Source organism: Narcine bancroftii, chromosome 14 (genome assembly GCF_036971445.1).
Source record: "Narcine bancroftii isolate sNarBan1 chromosome 14, sNarBan1.hap1, whole genome shotgun sequence".
In the NCBI taxonomy this organism is placed as follows: domain Eukaryota; kingdom Metazoa; phylum Chordata; class Chondrichthyes; order Torpediniformes; family Narcinidae; genus Narcine; species Narcine bancroftii.
Genome location: NC_091482.1, coordinates 30,653,963 through 30,677,254, shown reverse-complemented (window position 1 = coordinate 30,677,254; position 23,292 = coordinate 30,653,963). Strand labels below are relative to the sequence as shown.

The window sequence follows — 23,292 nt, the reverse complement described above, 5'->3', positions numbered from 1 at the left end:
TCCTGCGACCGCGGGGCCTGTACCCAAGATGGCGCTGCCTATGACCAGCAGCAGTGATGAGGGGTTGCAGACTCCAGGTGAGCAGAGGACTGCCTCAGGGCACCAGAAAATGGGGAGATCGTACCCTGTCTGAGAAGAGGCAGGGGAGACAACCCACAGGACGGTGATCAGTAAGGGGGCTCTGCGGCTGAAAAACCAACGCATGCTGCGGGATGCTGACGACTCGAGACGAGGAACCCACGGAGGCTGCGGACTGCTGGAGACTGTCGTCGAGAGACTTGCACTGGGCTGTGGATTACTCGAGACTGGCTCGAAACTAGCTGAAGGGGTACCAGGTATTGAAACCGAGATGCGAGGGGGTGCTGAAGGCGCTGGAAAGTTCTTGACCTGGTCAGAGGTTCAGATCTCGAGCTCGGGTCGACAATGGTTTGGGCTTAACTCTGTGTGGCTGAGGAGGCTGCGGAAGCACTGGAGGCAAATTTACAGACACTCGGTGACTCTGGAGGGATTCTCTTTTGCTTCTCTTTCTCTGACTGTAAGAGACTCTTCAGGCAATTTCTGCCAACAGTGAATCTGTCTTCTACAGCAGGCAAAAGCAATTTCATGTAAATATGACATTTTTATTACCATGCCAATAAATTGAATCTTGAATGGTTTTCTAGGAAAATAAACCCTGTAGCAACCCACTGCCTGCGTCTGGGGCTGACATAGGAAATGGCAGTTGAATGCGGTGACCGACAAAGCATCGTGCGGGCTGAAATGCCCGTTTCCATAGGCTACCACCCGAGCGGTGAAACTGGCTAATCACCACCGGTGGATTGCAGGGAACCCAATCGGGGCTCAGGCATCTGAACTAACCAATCAGCCGGCCCACTCAAGCCACGCCCTGTTAGTGACACGGTTGAGCTGACTATAAAAGGCAGAGTTGCCACTGAATAAACTCAGTGTCGAATACATTCTACTGGTGGGTGTGTCTTTCTTCTGCAGATTTGAGCTACAGATTTAGGGATATAATCTAGCTGTAGCCGTAGCGACCTCGCTACAGTGGTAACCCCAACTGGAAGAGCAACCTGCAATAAACACCATAGCGTCGAAGCTGCCCGGGTTCTGGATGTCGCAACCACGGGGTTCCAGCAAGCCTAGACGCAGTTCGCTATTTGACAGATCTCTGCTGACGACACGCGCTACTACCACATGGTCAGCATCCTCAATCAGGACACCGCAGCCCGCATCATTGACTTTCTTCAGCTGCCCCCGGAATAAGAAAGGTATCTGGCTATCACGGAGCTGTTAACCAGCACCTTCGGGCTCTCGAGGTGGGAACGTGCTGCCCAACTGCTGCATATTGATGGTTTTGGAGATAGGACCCCCTTCCAACCACGTGAGCGACACGCTTGCTCTCAACGATGGTCACACCTCCTGCTCGCTGTTCCAGCTGATCTTCCTGGAGAGGCTGTCTGAGGACATCCGGCTGCTCATCGCGGAGGAAGACTTTGATGAACCCAGGAAGGTGGCTGCCCGAGCAGACCTGCTATGGACATCTGCACTTCGCTCGAGCAGGTGACAGCACCATGTCATCAACACCCAACCAGGAAGACCACTGACTGACCAACCGACCACCTGTACGCCACGCCCCATCGGTAAACAGTACTGGCTCTATCACCGACAGTGGGGTTCCGAGGCCTGTCGATGCCGCTCCCCCTGCGCATTCCAGGGGGAAGCCCAGGCCGACCATCGTTAATGACTGTGACGACTGGCCAACTGCATAGCCTGCTACACATTTAAGACTCCCTGTCAGGCTGAGGTTTCTTGGTGGACACTGGGGCACAGTGCAGCATCATTCTCCCGACCAGCCTGAAGACCTGCTGCGGCAAAGTGGGCCGGGAGCTCTGAGCAGCAAACAGCTCCAACACCCGAACATTTGACACCTGCGCCATTCTCCTACATTTCGAGGACGGACAATTCACTTGTAAGTTGACGGTGGCTGCCGTGCAACAACCATTATTGGATACAGATTTCCTGCGGGCCAACTCACTCCTGGTGGCTATCAAGGGGCACCTACTGGTGCACGCCCAGACATTTCAGTCACTCTTGCTCAAGGGCACCGAGCTCATCAGGCTTCACCTGCACTCAGTAAGTACTGCCGACAATGAATTTGCTCAGGTCTTAGCAGAAATATCCTCCATCACCATGCCTCACTTCCATTCTGCAGAACCCAAACATGGGGTAAGGCACCAAATCATTACAGAGGGCCCTCCCCTCTACGCCAGGGCACAATGTCTCCCCCCGAGAAACTCAACCTCACCAGGGATGAATTCAGAAAGATGGAGGAACACAGCATTGTGTGGTGCTCCAGTACTCCTTGGGCCTCCCCTCTCCACATGGTCCCCAAAGCATCGGGTTGTTGGAGGACATGCGGAGACTATCGCTGCCTCAACGAGGCCACCATACCAGACAGATATCCTGTGCCCCATATCCAAGACTTTGCCGCTAATCTGCAAGGGCCATGGATATTCTCAAAAGTGGACCTCATCAGGGGCTCTGATCAGATCCCGGTTCACCCCGAAGACGTCCCAAAAACCACCATCATAACCCCTTTGGATTGTTTGAATTTCTCCGCATGCCCTTCAGGTTAAAAAGCACAGTTCAGACTTTCCAGAAGCCGATGGATGCAGTAGGCCGGGATCTGCATTTTGCTTTCATCTACCTCGATGACATTTTAATCACCAGTTACACACGCACTGAGCAGCCTTGATGCTGAGTTGATGCTAAGAGGGCAGAATTTTTTCAGTGATGTATCAGAATAAACATGAATGGAATGTTGCACAAGTGTCCACTGAGATTGAATTGATTTCTACTTCAGAGGAACTTCTACAGATATGCTGTGGAAAGTATGCTGACTGGTTAGTATGCTGACAGCATAGTTTGAAAACTTGAGTACCCAGGATTGCAAAAAAGCTGAAGAAAGTGCAAAATCTGGCCATGTATGTCACGGGTACTGACCTTCCATCCGTTGAAGACATCTATGTGAGGCGCTGCATTAAAAAAGGAGTGAACATTCCAAAGGATCCTTCAGTATGAACTATATCGGCGAGATCAATTGCAGATTGGGAGACCATTTTGCTGAACACCAGCACTGTGTGTCACAGCTTGAACTTCCCATAGAAAACCACTTCAATGCCCTTAACCATTCCTCCACCAATATGTCTGTCCTCTGCCCCCCTCATTGTCAAGGTAAAGCTAAATGTGAATGTGAGGAACACTCATTGTATTGCTTTTAGATAACTTCACACCCAGTGCAATCAACATTGATTTTTCTAATTTTAAACTTTGATTTTTTTTTCTAATTTTAGCCCTCCTCTCCATCTGGTTCCAAGTTTCCAATTCCTCTTTACCTATTCCTGTATTTCCTAACCTCCCCCACCTTCCCAGTGGTCTCTCTCTCTCACCCTTTCTATCCAATTCCTTATCATGCCTTGGCCCTTCCCACTTTATAAATCACCTCCCTCTAGTCTCAATGAAGAGTTCTGTCCCAAAATGTTGACTATTTCTACCCAAGGATCCTGTCTGACATGCTGAGTTCCTCCAGCCACGCCCTGTTTGCTCATGAAGATCCCTGTCACCTTGGTCACAATCTCTTCTCACGGCTTTCTTCAGGCAGAAGTTACAGACGTCTGGCCTCACAGTTGAAGTTAATGCAAAAAAAAAGTGATGCCTGAAGGTTCAAGAACAGTTCAACCTCCCAATACTACCCAAACCCTAACAATGAACGACTTCAGGACCATCAAAAGATCTCTTTGCATGATTTTTTTTGCACTAACTTCAACTGTGAATTTTTATTTATCTATCCTTTGATTTTTCTGTCTTGCAATGTTTTTGTACTTTGAGGTAATTTACCCATCTGTGTGGCTGCAACAAGTAAGGTGTTTGGTGCATCTGTGCAGGTTGTATTTGTGTTCACATCAAAGTAATGAAGAATATTGATGGGAGGCACACTCATGAGCATGAAGTGAGATGAGCCCAGAGGTTGGGCAGCATTAACAAAGGACCCCACTTGGAGAGTGATCTTTTGGGGTGCTAAAAGTTCCAATGTGTTGGATGGTAATTTGTTGCCAAGTGGTGGCCACTGGGAGGAGTTTGTTTCTTTTGAAATAAGTCTGAGTTTGAACTGATCATGGGTACATATCTGCCAGGTTGTTTTTAAAGCATTAAAGCTGGAGGTTGACTGGTCAATTGTCTTCTGACCAGGCTGCAATGGATTTTTGCTTGAGAGAGAAAGGATTAGGGCTCCCGGTGACAGCAAGTGAAATCTTTTGTTGGGGTTAATTTCCTGAGCTTTGTTCGACTGCTGACTGACCATGTTGAATGCTGCTTCCTACCACCTCCTCCCTCTCAGTCATAATTGCATTTGTATTTGAAAGAAGGTGGCGTCACTCTGAGTGTGATAGGGGGTGCTCGTCCCTTTTTTAAAAGCACTAGTCCTTCCAGCCAGTGGAGTGACGTGTATATTTTACAAAAACAATCCTCAGAGGCAATGTTTCCTGTGAATGAGGATGTCAGCTGTCAGATTGCCATTCCCCACCCCCACCCCTCTCCACTCCCCCTGCTGCGCTGCTCTCCTCCTCCCCTTGTCCGGAAGCTCTCCGCTGGAGATGGCATCTTTGCGACCAGCCTTTCAGTCCTGATTGTAACGACTTCCAGACTTTGCAGAGAGAGCGGGGGCTCAGTTTCTGCCGCTGCGAGGGAAGAGGGAAGGAAAAACAATTTCCCATTCACTTGGACTTGATCGGAAAGGGCAGGTCATGTTCTTTCCAGGCACAGGTTAACTGGAAGGCTGTCCAAACAGTCGATGAAAGATTGTGCAAGGACCAGAGAGGGTGGAGGCTCTCTGGATACAACTCTGCTTTGTGAGTGTGTGTGGCTCTCTCTCTTTACTGGACGTGGGGAAGAAGCAGGACATACGGTCCATTTAGACTTCCACAATGGACATTGGGAAAACGGTAAGTTTGTCTGACAGGAGGAGAAACTGGAGATTCACACTCGTCCCCTATAAAGCTGAGAATTTATTTACAGCAATGATTACTTGGAAGATGCAATGTTAACCTTTATCATTTGAAGCTTTGCAGCTTTTCTTATGTGGGACTGACTAGTTTGCCTGCGATTCTCCATGCTTGTGTTAAAGGCAGCTGCAGAGAAAGGCACTCCATTGTTAGAAGGTTTTGTTAGCACTGCTAGTTGGGTCGTTAAGGCTGAATGATGAGAGGAGGCAGCATGTATAATTTATGTTTTGTAAATGTATATCCTGGTACTGGATGTGTTCAGAATACTATAAGACCTTCTGCCTGTTGTGAGAAAGGTCCAAGGTGTGAAACTGATGATTGGATGGATGTGGTAAAAGGAGGTTACCAGGTTATTCAGCGAGTAAAAGCACTCACTCCTCAGTACAGCATACTGTTTCTACTTGGTTGCATAATGTTCACTGGGTTCCACGGTGAGCCGCTGCTGCTGGGGGGAGCCTTATTTAGCATGAGCTTGCCCACGCAGTCTGAGGATATTGTATGGAGTATTTCCTCCTGATCTTCCCTCCTCCATCTGCCACATTCACTCCTTCCTGCTGCCTCAGGAATTGAGCAAAAAAAAATATAGTATCTTGAAATTTCTTTAAGCAGAGCTATTTCTTTGAAGATGGAATATTTGGAAGCTCCTCACATTTGGGACATTTGAATTGCAGATCTTTATCAAATTCCAATGTGACTTTATTCAGGATGGGCAACAGTTGCCCACTCTCAATTCATGTATCCAAGGGGGATCGCTCATTTATTTATGAACTCCACTCACTTTATTAGTATTTCCCGGTAAACGATGAAAGGAAGAAATAGTTTGTAGATACTGGGATGCAGTGCAGTACACAAATCTACTCGTCCACGTGTGATCTGCTGAGTTTCTTCAGCAGATGTATGCATTGCAAGGGAAAACATGTCGTCTGCACAGTGGAAAACAAAGTACTTGTTGATTGTGATTAACTTGGATTGAAGGAGCCCTTTTCACACCTCCGATCATATGAGGGTTGAACTGGGTAATTTACTGGGTCTGCACCTGGAAATTGCACGATGTGAAACATCCCAACTTGGCAGAGCGAGTTAAATTCAACCGAGCTCTCGAACTTGGTGGGAGCAAGTGTTTGAGCCCGGCCGAGTTAACTCACTAATCGCCTTCTAACCAGGTGAGTCATGGTGCAGTGGGAAAGGCTCCCAAGTGCAGCATACCCGGTGTTTACCCTCTTCCTCAGAGGGTTGGTAGTGTAAAATCAAATTTTATTACAAGTGTTGGAAAGAAGGTATTTCTGATTACTGTCATGCCACTTTGGAGGAGAGAATGCTTTCTCTCCAAATACTGAGCCATGTCTGCTTTTGGCATTTAATTTTCATTTAATTAAAGTTCAGATTTATTGCCAGAGTACGTACATGACATAGAAACATAGAAGATAGGAGCAGGAGTAGGTCATTCGACCCTTCGAGCCTGCTCCGCCATTCAACGAGATCATGGCTGATCTTAAAGTTCAGTACCCCGTCCCCGCCTTCTCTCCGTAACCTTTTATACCCTTATACTGAAGAAATAGATCTAATTCCCTCTTAAATATATCTAATGAACCTGCCTCCACTGCCCTCTGTGGAAATGAATTCGACAGATTCACCACCCTCTGGGTATAGAAATTCCTCCTCATCTTGGTCCTAAATGGTTTGCCTATTATCCTCAAACCATGGCCCCGGGTTCTGGATTTTCCCATCATTGGAAACATGCCATCTGCATCCATTCTGTCCAGTCCTGCCAGAATTTTATATGTCCCTATGAGATCCCCTCTCAATCTTCTAAACTCCAGCGAGTACAATCCCAATTTGCGCAATCTTTCCTCCTAAGTCATTCCTGCCATTCCAGGTATCAGCCTGGTGAATCGCCTCTGCACTCCCTCCATTGCAAGAACATCCTTCCTTAGATAAGGTGACCAAAACTGCACACAATACTCCAGATGGGGTCTCACCAAGGCCCTGTGCAGCTGCAGTAAGGTATCCTTGTTCCTATACTCAAACCCTCTTGATATGAAGGCCAACATACCATTTGCCTTTTTAAACGCCTGCTGTACCTGCATGCTCGCCTTCAGAGACTGATGTACAAGTACCCTTAGGTCTCTCTGCACTTCCCCATCTCTTAATCTATTGCCATTCAAATAGTAATCTGCCCTCCGGTTTGTATTACCAAAGTGGATAACCTCACATTTATCCACATTGTAGTGCATTTGCCATGTATCTGCCCAGTCCCTCAATTTATCCAAATCACACTGGAGCTTCCTGACCCCCTCTTCCGTGCACACAACCCCTCCTAGCTTAGTGTCATCTGCAAATTTGGAGATATTACATCCAATCCCCTCATCCAGATCATTAATGTAAATTGTGAACAGCTGGGGTCCCAGTACAGATCCCTGTGGCACCCCACTGGTCACCGCCTGCCACTCAAAAAAAACGAGCCATTTATCCCAACTCTCTGTCTTCTACCTGCCAGCCAGTTCTCAATCCACATCAATACTTTGCCCCCAATCCCATGAGCCTTGATTTTGGAAGCCAGTCGTTTATGCGGGACCTTATCGAAGGCCTTTTGGAAGTCCAGGTACACCACATCCACTGGCTCTTCCCCCATCTATTTTACCTGTCACCATCTCAAAGAATTCCAATAGATTTGTCAAGCACGATTTACCTTTTGTAAATCCATGTTGACTCCGTCCGATCCCTTCTCTGCTAGTCATATGCTCCGCTATTACATCCTTAATAATGGATTCCATCATTTTGCCCACCACTGATGTAAGGCTCACAGGCCGATAATTCCCCGCTTTTTCTCTACCCCCCCCTTTTTAAATAGTGGGGTAACATTAGCTACCCTCCAATCCATGGGTACTGATCCTGAGTCTGTCGAGTTCTGGACATCACATATAACCCTAAGATTCTTTCTCCTGTGGGCCAGGGAGAATTTCTACTTATTGGTAGTGCAAAAAAAACTGTACCAAAGATTAGATTAGATTCAATTGTTATTGTTATTGCACTAGTAAAATACAAAGGCAATAAAGTAAAATTAGCATCTAAAACAATTATAAAAGTACTCTCAGTACACTGTAGCTGCTTTCAGGTAGCCAGAATACCTAACTGTAAAACTGCCTATTCTATGTGTGGCCAACTGAAAGTGGAGAACCAGGCCAGGAGGAGCACTTACCTAACCCTCCTCCTGTAGGTATATTCTCAGCCTCTGAGAATCCGCCGTTGCACCTGAAAGCAGAGTGGGACTATGGCCACAGTCCACACGAGCCAGCGTTCGCTCAGACGCGGCTCTCCTTCAGCCGGCATCTTCAGGTGATGAAAGGTGTCTTCTCCGCGGCCATCTGAACGTCCCAGCCGCGTCTGCCGGCGCACTATCTGCGCCCGAGCACCTGAAAGTGGCTTGTGAGTGCAGTCCCACTCAGCACTGGGATACTGGGATCAAAAGGGTCGCAGCCTCAGGAAAAAAGCTCTTCTTGAGCCTGCCGGTTTGAGAGCGAAGGCTCCTACAGCGCCTACCAGATGGAAGAAGAGTAAAAAGTCCATAGTTTGGGTGCGATGAATCCTTGATGATGCTCTTTGCCCTGCCCAGACAGCGTTCCTGATAGATATTCTCAATGGTGGGCAATTGAATGCTGATAATCATCTGGGCAGTTTTCACCACCCGCTGAAGTGCTTTACCGTCTCATATGAGACAATTGACACACCACACTGAGATGCCATATATAAGGATGTTCTCAGTGGTACAGTGTAAAAATCCATCAATATCCTGGGGCAGAGGTGAACTTATGCTTCACAGAAAATAAAGGCGCTGTTGTGCCTTTTTGATCAGGATGGAGGAGTTCAGGGATCAGGTGAGATCATCGGAAATGTGGCCACCAAGGAATTTAAAGCTTGATACCCGTTCCACCACAATGAATGTGGCTTCCAGCGCACCTGAGATCCACAATGATATCCTTGGTCTTCTGAGTGTTAAAGGCCAAGATGTTGTCGGTACACCATGCGGCCAGGCGTTGGACCTCGTCCCCATAGGGTGTCTCATCATCCCTTCTGATCAGGCCAATCACTGTGGTGTCATCTGCAAACTTGATTATGGAATTAGAACCATATGTACGAATAGAGTCATAGGTGAAAAGGGAATACAGGAGAGGGCCCAGCACACAGCCCTGGGGCACGCCAATGTTCAAGGTGAGAATGGAAAAGAAGGGATTGTCTAATTTAACAGATTGGGTTGATCAGAGAGTCCAAGATCCAATTACAGAGGAATGAGCTGATACCGAGCTGACAACATTTGACGATCAGTTTGAAGGGAATCACAGTATTGAATGTCCAACTAAAATTGATGAACTGTCCAAGTGTTGTGCAAATGGCATCCTCAGTCAACCTGTTGATATGATAGGCAAATTGATGAGCGTCCAGGGTAATGGGCAAACAGGATTTCAAATGTGATTAAAAACCAGTCTCTTAAAGCACTTTGCAGTGATGGGGTGAGTGCAACTGGACTGTGGGACTCTTCGACCCTGGCACGATGGTGGCAAAGATGAAGCTCGTGGGAACAATGGCCAGGGACAGATTGAAAATGTTCATAAAGACCTCAGCCAACTGTTCTGCAGTTTCAAAAGATGCATATTCAAAAGAAATATTAACAAACCGCAAACAGAGAATAAATAATGTGCAAAGTAAGATACCTTAAATAAGTCTCTGGGTCTGAATGCGGGGGGATAGGAACTGTTCCTGAACCTCATGGTGTGAGTCTTGTGGCACCTGTACCTCTTTCCTGATGGCAGCATTGAGAACCGAGCATGTGCTGGGAGGCGTGGATCCTTGATGATTGCTGCTGTTCTCTAAAAGCAGAGTTCCACGTCTGTATTCTCGATGATGGAGAGAGCTTTGCCTGAGCTCTACTGGGCGGCGTCCATTACTTTTTGCCAGGCTTTCCATTCAGAGGTACTGGTGCCCCAATACCAGGCCGTAATGCAGCCGCGCACTTTCCACTCCACATCTGCAGACGTTCGCCAAACTCCTCCACAAACTCCTGAGAGTGTAGAGATGCGGATGTGCTTTCTTCATGATGACATACTTGTGTGGGGTCTAGGAAAGGTTATCTGAGATTGTGACTGCCAGGAATTTAAATTTGCTCGCCTGCTCCACCTCTGATTTCCCAATGCATTGTTACATCTCTGGGTTTCCCTTCCTGTAATTCACACTCAGCTCCTTGGTTTTGGTGACATTGAGTGTGAGGTTGTTGTCGTTACGTAATGTTGAGTAAAGAATTTTGAGTATCTACGATTTTATCGTTTCTCTTAAAATGTTCCCTCCCCCCCCCGACCCTACAGATTTCATAATTACTATTTATTGTTATGACAAATGTTATGAAATTTTTCACATCAGAAATATCAGTTGGTGTTTTAATGCTGGTGGTTGAACGGTTTATGCGGGTAAGCATGTTCTTTTATTTGTGCCATGGAATCTGTAATACTGCTGACCAAATGGACATGGCCTCCATAAACTGCCTCACCCTCTATTGTGCAATATTTTAAGTTCCAGCCTGGGTTGACATCTCTGTCTTGGCATGGAGTTCAAAATCAGATTTTCTGATTTGTCATTTAATTTTTAAAAGATTTAGACATGCAGAACTGTAACAGGTCATTTCGGTCCAAGAGCCCAGGCTGCCCATTTACACCCAATTATCTGCAACCCCTGGTACATTTTGAATGGTGGGAGGAAACCAGAGCCCCCGGAGGAAACCCATGAGATACAGGGAGAACGTATAACCTCCTTACAGACAGCGTGGGATTTGAGTCCCGATCGCTGGTGCTGTAACAGTATTGCACTAACCATGCCGCCCCCACAATCTATGAAAGCTTTGGAAAAATAGATCCATGTTTTTTTGACCATAAATGTGGCGAAATGTCTGTTACGTTTGGTTGTCTGTAACTCATTAAAAAAAAATCTATCAGCTGATGTCTTTGTCATTTTAAATGTAAACATACAGCATGGTAACAGGCCATTTCAGCCCATTAGTCCGTGCTGCCCAACTTACACCCTGAATGGTGGGAGGAAACCAGAGCTCCCGGAGGAAACCAATGATATACAGGGAGAACGTGCAAACTCCTTACAGACAGCGTGGGATTTGAACGGTGGTCTGGTCCTGATTTCTGGGGCAGTAAAGACATTGTGCTAACCGCTACACCAACCGTGCCATCCACGGTTTATTGTCATCTGATTGCAGAAGTACAACTCAGTGAGAAACTGGGTGAAAAGCATGCAGACACACCACCAGACGTAACACACACAGACAAACAATACATATGCACGATAAGTATTTTATCGATTAAAAAAAAATAACTCAGTATTGTTTTATACAAATGAGAGTCTCAGATGGTTAGTGAGAGCATGGTCATTTAGCGTTCTCACTGCCCGTGGGAAGAAACTGAGCAAGTTATGAAAATCCATTTCTGTTTATGATTGCAGAGCCAGTATTCAACCATCATTTGGGTTGGGAGTGGGGGGTGTTGGTCACCAGTGATGAAAAACAACACTGCACGGTTTCAATGTTCTTTTAGACCCCTTGTCCCAGCAGATGTACATGGAGGTAAACAAGAAAATCTGCAGCGCTGCATCTATAGGAAGGAAAAGGCAGTTGATATTTGGGCCTGGGCCCTTTAGTTTCATGTAGAAGGGCTCAGAGCCCAAACTTTGGCTGCCTTTTATTTCTTATGGATGCAGTGCAACATGCTGAGTTTTTCCAACACTTTGGTGTACTGGCCCAAATATGGCTTTGACATTTGGTCCCAAATCTAAATTATGAGTTTTTGTTGTTAATTTAGGGATTGAACAATGTAATATAAAATGTGGTTAATGCAGCTTTTAAGTTAATTCTTTGGAATGAAACAAAAAATTCTGGAAGTAGCAGGTTGAACAGCAAATATTGAGAGGAACTGAGTTTGTTTTGGGTGAATCACTCCTCAAAATGTTCCAATGTAGACACATCATTCCCTGGACAGACTTCAACATTCAGAGAGTTAGTGTATTCAGTTGAGATTTCCAACAGCATTTTTACTGCTATCTATCTGTATGCTAGCTTTCTACGATTCATCGTGAGAGGTTTGAGTTTTTGCTGGCTTGGCCTAAAATGCTAGATCTCTCTCTCTCTCTCTCTCTCTCTCTCTCTCTCTCTCTCTCTCTCTCTAAGTCTCTCTGATTTATCCTGTTGTGAGATACAATTAAAGCTGACTTTACTGATTTTAAACTTTTGGTGATTTGTTAAACTTTTCTCATTACTTCTGCAATGCCTTCTGTTCTTGTAATGTCAGACATTGGGATATTGACTGAATGCATACCGACTAATTACAAACCATTCTGTGTCATTTAAACCTACCAAAGAATGAGGCAGTTGTAGTAAGTCCAACAAGACCGGGACAATATTCATGGCCGATGTGAAGCAGACTTGTGTGCAGATCCAACAAAAGACATTCAACAGCATTAGCAATGTTATGCTGTCCACATCCTGTGAGAGGACATTAGTCTGAGACTGGACAAGCAGTGTATGTAGTGCCAACAACCTGCTGTGGATCTTTCCACCATTTACTAGCACAGATCACAAGTGTGATAGACACTTTATTCAGATGAGTCAGCCCCACAGCATCATCTAGGACCAAGCAACCAATAGTCCTCTCCACTTGCGTAAACATCAATTCCATCTGTAGATGGTTACTGAGTGCAAGCAATACTTAATTTCTCAAGGCTTCAGTGGAATCTTGCAAGCAAGGCAGCTGTTTTGACTAAGTGCTGCAGACGATTCTGTGTTGCCTCCCAAGCTGAACACCTACCGTACTTTCATTTATGGTTATTGGGTTAAAACCCTGAAATATTCTGCTCATATTTCCATGGTTGTACTTCTGCACTTGTAGCGGGTAGCCCACAATCTTTCTTGTGAGAATGACAATTAAAAATCGCCTGATTTTAAAATACTTTTCATTACACCAGTGCAGCGTGAAATGTCTGTTCAGAGGGCAGCAGCAAGGCAGTTGTTTAGATTTCAGTTTCCTTTGAATTCCAGCAGTTCTTCCTCACTGAAACCTTGTGCATTGTTCCTTGTTTCTCTCCTCTATGTAGATTAATTGGTGAAACTATGAATGAGCTGCAAAGATCCATGAATAATTAAGGGGAAAAAACTGAAGCATGCCACGTTTTATTTGATTGGTTCGGAATTGCCATTGTTACTGCAAAATTGTCAAAACACTTGCAAAAAAAAAATCCTGCTGTAATGGAACTATTTTGCTGGTGTTCTTCCAATAATCTGGTGGAGGGAGGGGAGACGAGTATCAAACTAGGTTAACAGGTAAGAGGTCAAAGGTGGATAGAGGTGGAACAGCAGAAGAGAAAAAAAGCTGAGAAGTGATGGAGAGAGACGGCACCTCTAACAAGAGAGGGAAGGGGTGGGGAGCAGAAGGAATGGAGGCAGAGAGATAGGGAAAGAAACTGACTAGGGGAGGGGATTAATGAAAATTGGAGATATTAATGCTATCTGGTGGAAAGTGCCCTGATGGAATACAAGGTGTTGTTACTCTAATTTGTAGTGCCTTGATTTGGCAGTACATGAGGCCATGGATAGAGATGTCAGTGTAGAAATGATGTGTGGAATTTAAAATGGTTGGGCCACTGGGGGTGGGGTCCTTGCTATTGCAGTGAACGGGGCGAATTTGCTCAATGAAGCCATCTTGTCTGCGTCCAGTCTCTCTGATGTGGAGACCACAATGGGAGCATCAGATGCAGTTGATGACCTCTGCAGATTCACTAGTGAAATGTTGCTTCACATTGAAGGACTGTTTGGGGTGTGAATGGTGGTGAGGGAAGAGATGTGGGTGCAAGTAGAAATTTCCTTTGGCCTAAGGGGTAAGAACTGAGGGAATTTGGTGGGAAAGGGTGAGTAGATGAGGGAGGTGCTCCATGCGGAAAGCATGCAGGAGAGGAGAAGATGTGTCTGGAGGTGGGATCACGTTGCAGGTGGCAGAAATTGTGGAGGATGATACATTGGATGCGGAGGCTGGTGGGGCGGCCTACAATCTTCCCCTCTCCTCCCCTCTCTTCTCTCAAAGTGATTACTTTGACCTGAGCATGGTGTTCCTTAACTGTGGTCACATTAATCGTACAGTGGACAAAATTCCATTTTGTGATTCTAGCTTTTGCTTTGGAGGTCATGACAACATTTTGTGGTAGGAGAGGTATGGAGGGTTATGGACTAGGTGCAGATTAGTGGGACTAGGCAAAAAAAAATGGTTTGTCATAGACTAGAAGGGTTGAAAAGGCCTATTTCTGTGCTGCAATATTCTCTGGTCACTGGAGGTGTGACCTGTCAGCTGTGACCTGTTCTTTTAGCTCACAGTATTTGCGTAGTTGGTCCAGCTCAATTTAAGGTCAATATTGGTTCCCAAGATGTTGATGGTGGTGGACTTGATAGTTGAAGTCATGGAATATGAAAGATAACGGTTCGACTCTGTTGTTGGAAATGCTCATTGTCAGGCAATTTTAAGGCACTAGTATAATGACTTAGTACATACTTGAATGTTGTCTAAGTCTTGCTGAATGCAGGAGTGGACTGCATCTGGAAAATTGTGAATGAAATCGAGCATTACACAATCATCGGCAAGTGTCCTACTTCCGGTAGAGTGATGGCAAGAAAGTCCCAGTGACAACAGGACCTTCTGAAATTTTTTGGGCAAATTCCACAGCAGCAGGAATATTTTGAAATAGTGCAGATTGTGCAGGGATGCCTGTTGAGAAATTAATTCCAAAGTTGCCAGTGATTTTAACGAAGAATTTGTGGGAAAGTAATGATCAAAATTGTCTGTAATTTTGAGTTGCTGCACTGTCCATGATGTGGTCACATTGTAGGAAGGAAAAGATTTTCTTGTTTAGTCTATCATTTTGAGTTAATGGCAGAAATAAGAAGACTAATCTGACAGCAGGTAATCACAATGGAATCTTAATTTATGTATATTCTGCTGCCCCAGGTTCAGTTATTGCTATGAATGTGCCTTGGGAATTTGTTTCCAAATATGACTTTCTTCCCTCAGAAAGGTGTTGTTTTGCTGGGGGGGGGGGGGGGGGTGGAAACTGCTTGGTTCATTCAATTTTAAAACTTTGGACCAATTAAATTAATTCTGTTTCCATATATCCAGCATATTAAATCACCCAGGTCTGAATGCGGTCCGAGCAGATGCAGCATGAAGGCTATTGGTGATTGGTGTTGTCGGGCTCTGTTCAGTGGGAGGGATTTTTGCCTTTCTCTTTTTCCCACTTTTGGATGACAAAAGAGGCTTGTGGGAGGAAGAGAGCTATCTTTGTGGTTCAAACATTGTACAGGCAGTTTAACCCCCTACCCCCCCTCATGCTTCCAGCATGGTCTAGGGCACACATGTCAAACTCAGGCCCGCGGACCAAATTTGGCCCATGATATAATTATATTTGGCCCGCAAGATCATATTAAATATGTATTAGAGCTGGCCCGCTGGCCGCCGCACCAGTATAGCGTATGCACAGCTAATACGACAAATCCCAGAATGCTTTGCAAATGCGTTGGCGCCGGCCCGTCAGCCTGCTAATCGCCCCCACCTTCTCTCTTTACTTTCATTAGTATCTGCGACCTGTCGCCCAACTCACATGTAATAAACCCCTTACGAAAAATGGCCAAACAAAAGACAAAACAGGACCTTTCAAGACAGGTGGGAGGCAGACTCTGACTCCAGAGTTTGATGAACTTGCATCTAAGAAGAGATGCCAAGTATCTGGTTTAGACCCAGGTGCATCAGAGTAAATCACAGTGTAGCAAGCTAAGCTTGGATTAATATTTTCTTTGGTTAATTTTGGACTGTTCAGAGTTGAAAGATTGGATTTTCATTGAAGCAAGTTGTTATTTTTTTTGACTTGTTGGCTTGTGAAAAAATATACATTTAAAAGGAGCTTAAAGGCTATAGAGAAATATAATTTATTGAATATTTTATTTCTCACTTGTTAATGCTTCTTCTGGAAAGAGTTTAAGCAAAACTATTATTAAACATTTATTTTAATAAGAAAAAGTTTAACATTACGTATGTTGAAAGAAGAGAAAACATGCAGATGTTGTTGAAAATTTTCAATAAATATTTAGTTTGGCCCATGACTTAGTCCAAGTTTTTAATTTTGGCCCTCTGTGAATTTGAGTTTGACACCCCTGGTCTAGGGTGTTTAACTCCAGCCCTTGTGCTTCAAACGTTGTGCATGAAGATTAACCTCGAACAAACATCATACAGAGAGTTTAACCCCTCCCCCCTTCCTCGTGTTTCAAACATAGTCTTGGCTGTTTAACCCCAAAACTCTTCCAAGCTATTTAACCCCAAACCATAACTCTAATCCCCTACCCCTCCCTTGTGTCTCTTCCTCGCTTCTCCCAACAAATTTCCAAAATCCTCTCCAAAACCATCATCGGTGCTCTCAGGCAGGGGATCAAAATCACCCAGATCACAGAGAATTGTTTGTTAAGACTCCTTCTGCCTTTTCCGATATGATCTGTGCCTCAAGTTAGCACTAGTTCCTCTCCCCTTTGAATATGGGGTCTGCATCAATATCATTGCTACTTCCTGGGAAAGAAAAGCATCTTACGTTATCCATTCTCCTGCTGTTGCCTTTAAAGGAAACAATTTTTCAATGATTGGAGATGTTGGTTTGACAGAACACAATCATGTCTTGAGAGAGTTGGTACTTCTGTTATGTACTTTGTTTAAGAGCTTATGAATCTGGAGTACTCAGAAGATTTGAGCTCCATCGAACTAAATATAGTTTGACAGGTTAAAAAAAAAATTCCCATAGAGCATCAGGGATTAATCAGTTTGGCTTCTATGTTCACTGTGTTCCTGCTCCAACTGTGCTGTTTTGATTTGCACCAACACTGCTGTATTGCTGGTTGAAGTTTTCTGAGGCAAGAGGAATACTTGTCACCTGACCACTCCTTTTCCCAAAGTTGCAGTTATTGCAAGAAAAAAAAAGACATTTCAGGAGAACAGATGGATTTTTTGACTGTCCTGAAGTAGTTTATGGTGAAGATTAGTGGTAAGGGGAGGTTCAAGAGCTAGACAACTGTTGGATTAAAACTGTTCTTGAACATGGACAGGCTGAACTTCAAAATTCAAGTCATGTAATCAAACATGAAATGTGATATTCCATGAAATTTACTTTTGTCTACTGTAAGTTCCCTTCCAGCCAGAGAAAGAGAAGCAAAAGAAAGTCCCCCCGGGGTCACTGAATGTCCATGACTTTACCTCCAGCTCTTCCGCAGCCACACAGCCTCCAGTCCAAACCATCAGCAACTGGAGCTCCAGGTGCACATCTGTGCAACAATCAGGAAGCCTTCAGTGTCCTCTCACCTCCCGGATCTGATACCCTGGTATCCTTTCAGCCAGTCTCAAGCTAGTCTCCAGCACTCTGCAGCCTGGTGTGAGTCCCTTGTCCGCAGAGCCCCTCACTGGTCCGTCACCACGGTCACCATCCCATGGGTCGTCTACTCCTTCTCAATCGGAGATGGTCTCCCCATTTTCTGGTGCCCTGAACCAGTCCTCTGCTTCCCTGTAGACTGCAACCCTTCGTGGCCGCGGTGGATCATAGGCGCCGCCTCCTTGGGCCCAGATGCCACGGGGGAGTGCTTTTAAAATAAACCACTGTCATCTCCTTTAATAGGCCATATAAAGCCTGCACAAAACCAATGGCAATTGGCCTGGGCGGTTGGCCCCCGCGAGTCTGCACCAGTGGCAGTGCTGCCGTTAACAGCAGTTCTGCCTTTTTTTTTGATGATCGCAGCAAGATCGTGACCAGAGTGATAGGAGTCCTTCATGATGATGGCTCTGTTCTTGAGGCCCTGTCTCAATGGACGGTTCCTCTGATGGACTTGGCTCGGTTTGCCACTTTCTGCAGCATTCTGTATTCCTGAGCATTTGAATTTCAAAACTAGCCACGATACAGCCAGTCAGTATACATTCCATCGTATGCCTGTAGAAGTTTCATATAGGGAATTCAATGACATACTGAATCTCCTCAGACTTCCAAGAAAGTTGCATTCTTCAGAATGAGAATTAAGCTTCTTTATTAGTCTGTCAATTATGTATCGGATGGCAGAAAAATATTTCAGATTTGTTTTGGATTTATTGTCAGAATACATACATGACATCACATACAACCCTGAGATTCCTTTGTCCTGCGGGCGTGGCAGAATTACCACTAATTGGTAGTGCAAAAAATAAATTGTACAGTGTAAAACTTAAACAAATAAAGAAATGTAAACAGATAATGAATGTAAACAAACTGTTTAATAGAAAACAAAGTGCACAAATAAGAGTCCTTAAATGAGTCTCTGAGTTTGTCGTTGAGGTGTCTGGTGGTGGAGGGGGAGCAGCTGTTTCCAAACTTGGTGGTGCTAGTCTAGTGGCACCTATACTTCTTGATGACAGGCATGAGAACAGAGCGTGTGCTGGGTGGTGAGGACTATGAGGACTATGCTGCTGCCCTCTGATGGCAACGTTCACTGTAGAAGTACTCATTCGTGGGAGGGAGGGTTTTGGCTGTGACGTCCTGGGCGGTGTCCATGACCTTTTGGAGGGCTTTATGCTCAGGGGTATTGGTGTTCCCATACCAGACTGTGTGTGATGCAACGGGTCAGCACACTTTCCACCACACATTTCTGGAAATTTGCAAGGGTTTCTGATGCCATACCACCCTCCGCAAACTCCTGAGAAGTAGAGGCGCTGACGTACTTTCTTCATGATGCCATTGGTGTGTTGGGCCCAGGAAATTCCTCTGAGATCGTGACTCCCAAGAACCTAAATTTGCTCACCCTCTCCACCTCTGGCTTTCCTTTTCTGAAGTCAACAATCAGATCCTTAATTTTGGCGACATTGAGTATGAAGTTGTTGTTGGTGCACCATTCAGCCAAGTTTTCAATCTCCCTCCCCTTCCTTTATACCACCCACTATCGTGATGTCGTCAGATAATTTGTAGATGGTGTTATGGTTGTACCGAGCCACAGTTGTAGGAGTCCATGGAGAATATAAGAGCAGAGTATTTGTATGAATTGAGCTCTACCATATGGTCAATATGAAATCAAGTTAAACATCTCTTTTTAAACAAAGTCTGCAAATGATGGGGTTGAGTGCAATACACAAAAGTGCTGGAAACATTCAGCATCCCAAGCCTGAGCCTTTGATCGGGATTCCTAAATATTATGTATGCTCTTTAACTGTTTTCACATTTCTCCCTCTCCTACATTTCTGAAGGCTGTACATTCGTGTATATGTGGCTGTCATCCAGGTCACAAAAGGTTACAGCTGAATTTGAAAGGGAGGGCGTGCATATCTCATGTTCTGCAAACATGCAAAGAGCCAAAGGACCTGTTTCTGTGCTCCATGAGAGTGTAACAAATAACTTGTGCTTTTCAAAACATGGGTATGAACCTCTTTTTATAGTGGTTTACCTATGTACGAAATAATTTCAAATTGTCTCTCGCTCAAATAATAAAAGAAGCAGTCAACAATTCTTGGAAGCGTCTGTGGAAAGAAAATCCCATTCCTTTGAGGGGTTTTGGCCCGAAATATTTCTCTTTCCCCAGATGCAGCAAGACGTGGTTATTTACAGCAATTTTACATCTTTTAGATTTCCGGCATCTGCAGTTTTGTTTTACTTGATGTCGGTCACTTGTCTTCCATTGGAGTGACAAGCACATGGAACTGACTTAAAAGTCTCCTTGTAAATGACTATTTCCGTGATTTACGACCTCAGTGAACCTCTTGTAGACCTGGAGTTGTTTCAGAGCATCAATAAATTCCTGTTTTAGGGCAGATCAATCCTTCCCCATGCGCTTCTTGTCACTTTATCTCTCCACGGAGAGTTTCCAGACCATTCGACTTCAATCACGAGTATCACTTTGGGTTTTGAGAAATGTTAATTATCTTGGCTGTTCACCAATAACCTGATGGGTTTATTAAAAATAGTTTTTTAAAAAAAGAAGATTCTCTCCAAGCTGAATCTGCTAGCTTTATTATTTGTTTGTGCTGAATGGTAGAAATTTCATCATCAGCGTCTCTATTGGGAGCGGTTCTTAGACATTGTTGAATCCAACATAAAAATAGTCGTGGTAAAACATCTTGATAATTTCCTATTCTGCAGCTGTGTTTTCTACATAATTTATAAGCAATTGGGTGCCTTGTCAATGCACATTATGCACAAGAATTCATCATGTATCCTGGGAAAAACACACTATAAGGCTGGAGGAACTCAGCCTGTCTTTCATCGACCATATAGTGGTCGATGAAAGACCACTGTCCATGGTCTCATGTTTTTCCAGACTGAGACAAAGATATAGTGCCAATGTTTTGGGCCTGAGCCCTTCTTCAAAGAATAAGTAGAATGAACAAATAAAAATGGGAAATCTCTGAATACAGACAGTGCTGGCGGGCCAGGGGAGGAGCCCAGACACACAAAAGGTGTTAATTGGATATGATAAGGGGAGAGGTGAGAATTGATTTTGTCTGTGTGGAAAGAGACAGGGAAAAGGGAGAGAGACAGCTGGGGGAAGGGCAACGGGGAAGAAGTAGGAAGTTGGGGGGAAGGGGTGGGAGTAGTTTTAAAAAAGAAGTCAGACGTCGATATTAATGCCATCTGGTTGGAGGGTATCCAGTTGGAAGGGGAGGTGTTCTTCCTCCAATTTGTGGGTGGTTTCAGTCTGGCAGTGCAGGAGCCCACGGCAAGGGAATAGGATGGGGAATTGAAATGGGATATCGGAGGTGCCTGAGAGTTGTCGTTTGACTTTGGCCAAATGGAAGTCAGGGCACCAGTCCACTACAGCGCCATCTTTGTTTGTGTGGGTTTGATGGTGAGGATTTGATTGGTGTGGAGAGAGTGGAGGGCCAGATGTCCCCAGGGGGTGGGATTGGTATGTGTAAAGGGAGTAGTGAAGTCAATATGTATTCGGGGCCCCAAACAGTCCTTCCAAGTGAAGCAACATTTCACTTGTGAATCTGCAGGAGTCATCTACTGCATCCGATGCTCCCGCCGTGGGCTCCTCTGCATCGGTGAGACTGGTTGCGGACTGGGAGATCGCTTTGTTGAGCACCTTGGCTCTGTCTGCCGCAATAGCGTGGATCTCACAGTGGCCACCCATTTCAATTCCCCGTCCCATTCCCTTGTTGAGATGTCTGTCCATGGTCTCATGTTTTTCCAGACTGAGACCACCCGTAAATTGGAGGAACAAACACCTCATCTGACTGGGCAACATTCAACCCAATGGCATTAATATTGATGCCTCTGGCTTTTGTTAAACACCCCTTCCCCCTCACTTCTTCCCTCAGTTCTGTCTCTCTCCCTTTTCCCTGTCTCCTTTTGCACAGACAATTCTCATCTTTCCCCTTTTCATATCTGATTAACACCTTTTGTTAGTCTGGGCTTCTCCCCAGCCAGCACTATCTCTATTCTAAGATGTCCTGTTTTTCTTCTTTGCTCATTTTGCTTATTCCTTGAAGAAGGGCTCAGGCCCAAAGCTGTAGCAATATATCTTTGTCTCCTATGGACGCTGAAAGTCCGGCTGAGTTCATCCAGCGTTTTGGTGTGTTTTTACTACAATCACAGCATCTGCAGACTTTAGTGTTTCAATCATGTATCCTGGTCCAATAAAATGGAAATCCTTGGAAGAGGACTAATCTCAGTCATTAGTTTAATTATTTTGGGAATGATTATTAAAATGAGCTTTCTTAAATTTGGTTTAATATCACCAGAGTAAGCTTGTTCCCTTCAGATGTGTTTACTGAATTCTGTTTTTTAATGACCAGCTGAGCAGAGTTCCTGCTCATGGTTTACATCCATCCTCGGGCAAATTTTAACTTCTGTCTTGTAAGAGAAAAAGTTGAATTACATGATAGAGTAGTGGCCTCCATGCCCTGTTTCTTGCTTTTTGAAATTCAGCATATCCTCTTCTGGAAGGGTTCCAGTTAGAATACAAGAGTCCAACGTGTCCTTGATGCTTGGACTATCAAACCGATGTACTTTGACTGCCAGTTCTGCCACCAGGCTTCAAAAGAGTGCTCAAATTCCGTGTTTGACAAATTTACCTGGAGCGTGTTCAAACTTTAGTCTTGCTACAGAATTTTATCAAGGAATCGGAGGCTGATTCCAGCTGAGAAACTGATCACCTTATCATTAATTTTGTTATTAATGGACGCTGCGATGTTTATGTCCTCCTTTACAGCCTTCTCATATCCTCCATTCAGCAGGGGAGAGTGCAATGTGATGGAGATTCTTTGGCATTTTCCCCAATTTTTTTCCCTCTACCAATTAATCTTTGTTTCAAATTCAAATTGCATCTCCATTCTCAGTAATTAAGACCCAAGCCTGTTCATAGTCGAGATGAAAATTTCAAGGGTACAGAGAATATTTTAGTGTTTGCCCAAAGCTATTGCAGTGCCAGTGACCCGGGTTCAAATCTGGGGTGGTCTGTAAGAGTTTGTATGTTTTCCCCGTGTCTGCAAGGGATTCCTCCTGGTGCTCCAGTTTCCTCTCATATTCAAAAGACATGCAAGGTTATTTGGTCATGTGGGGATATTTGAGTGATGTGGGTTGTGGGCTAGAAGGCCCTGTATCTGCTGTATCCCTGAATTAAATCTGACTGCTTTTAGTCACTTGTTTCTGGACTTTCATGACTTTATCAGGATGAAATCTGGATTTGTGATCCTTGGGTCTAGAGTCACATGTAAAAAGACTTGTCAACCATTGAAAACATGTCTGTGAGGAACTGATTGAAGAAGGCAGGCAATATCCTAAAGGACAACCAGTTTACTAGTGTACGGTGTGCTTTATCTGTTGGAGTGTTTTTCATTGGTGTCACTTCATTTAAAATTTTTCTGCTTCCTTGATGTGTGTCCAAATGCAGCCTCGTTGTCAAGAGCAGTCATTCTTCCAACTCCTCTGAAATCTCGCTCTCCCTTTGATGAAAGCTGCAATTCAGTCTTGTGCTGAGAAATTCAAGTAAAACTGTTTACCTCATCCCTTTTCCTTGTGCATTTTCAGCAACATTCATTTTTATTGTATTTAATTTTCCTAATGCAGGGGCTTCCTGGATTATGGAAGATCTGATTTGCGGTATTGTGCATTATACAAATTCTCATAAATTTTTAAAGCACTTTTCAAGGCAGGG

At 44.7% G+C, this 23,292-nt stretch overlaps 1 protein-coding gene across 6 annotated transcripts in view; it reads left to right on the top strand.

Annotated features, from left to right (window-relative positions):
* Nucleotides 1-23,292, top strand: part of hip1 (huntingtin interacting protein 1) — a 296,345-nt gene that overhangs the window by 80,870 nt on the left and 192,183 nt on the right. For 3 of the 6 annotated variants that reach the window (XM_069911174.1, XM_069911173.1, XM_069911172.1), the window contains exon 1: nucleotides 4,620-5,000. The exons of 2 other annotated variants lie outside the window; for them this stretch is intronic. In XM_069911174.1, coding sequence (XP_069767275.1) covers nucleotides 4,983-5,000 — 18 coding nt within the window. In that variant the 5' untranslated portion in view covers nucleotides 4,620-4,982. Of the gene's footprint in view, nucleotides 1-3,099; nucleotides 3,235-4,619; nucleotides 5,001-23,292 lie in introns of those variants that run through there. One more of the 6 variants, XM_069911171.1, reaches the window with a different exon arrangement.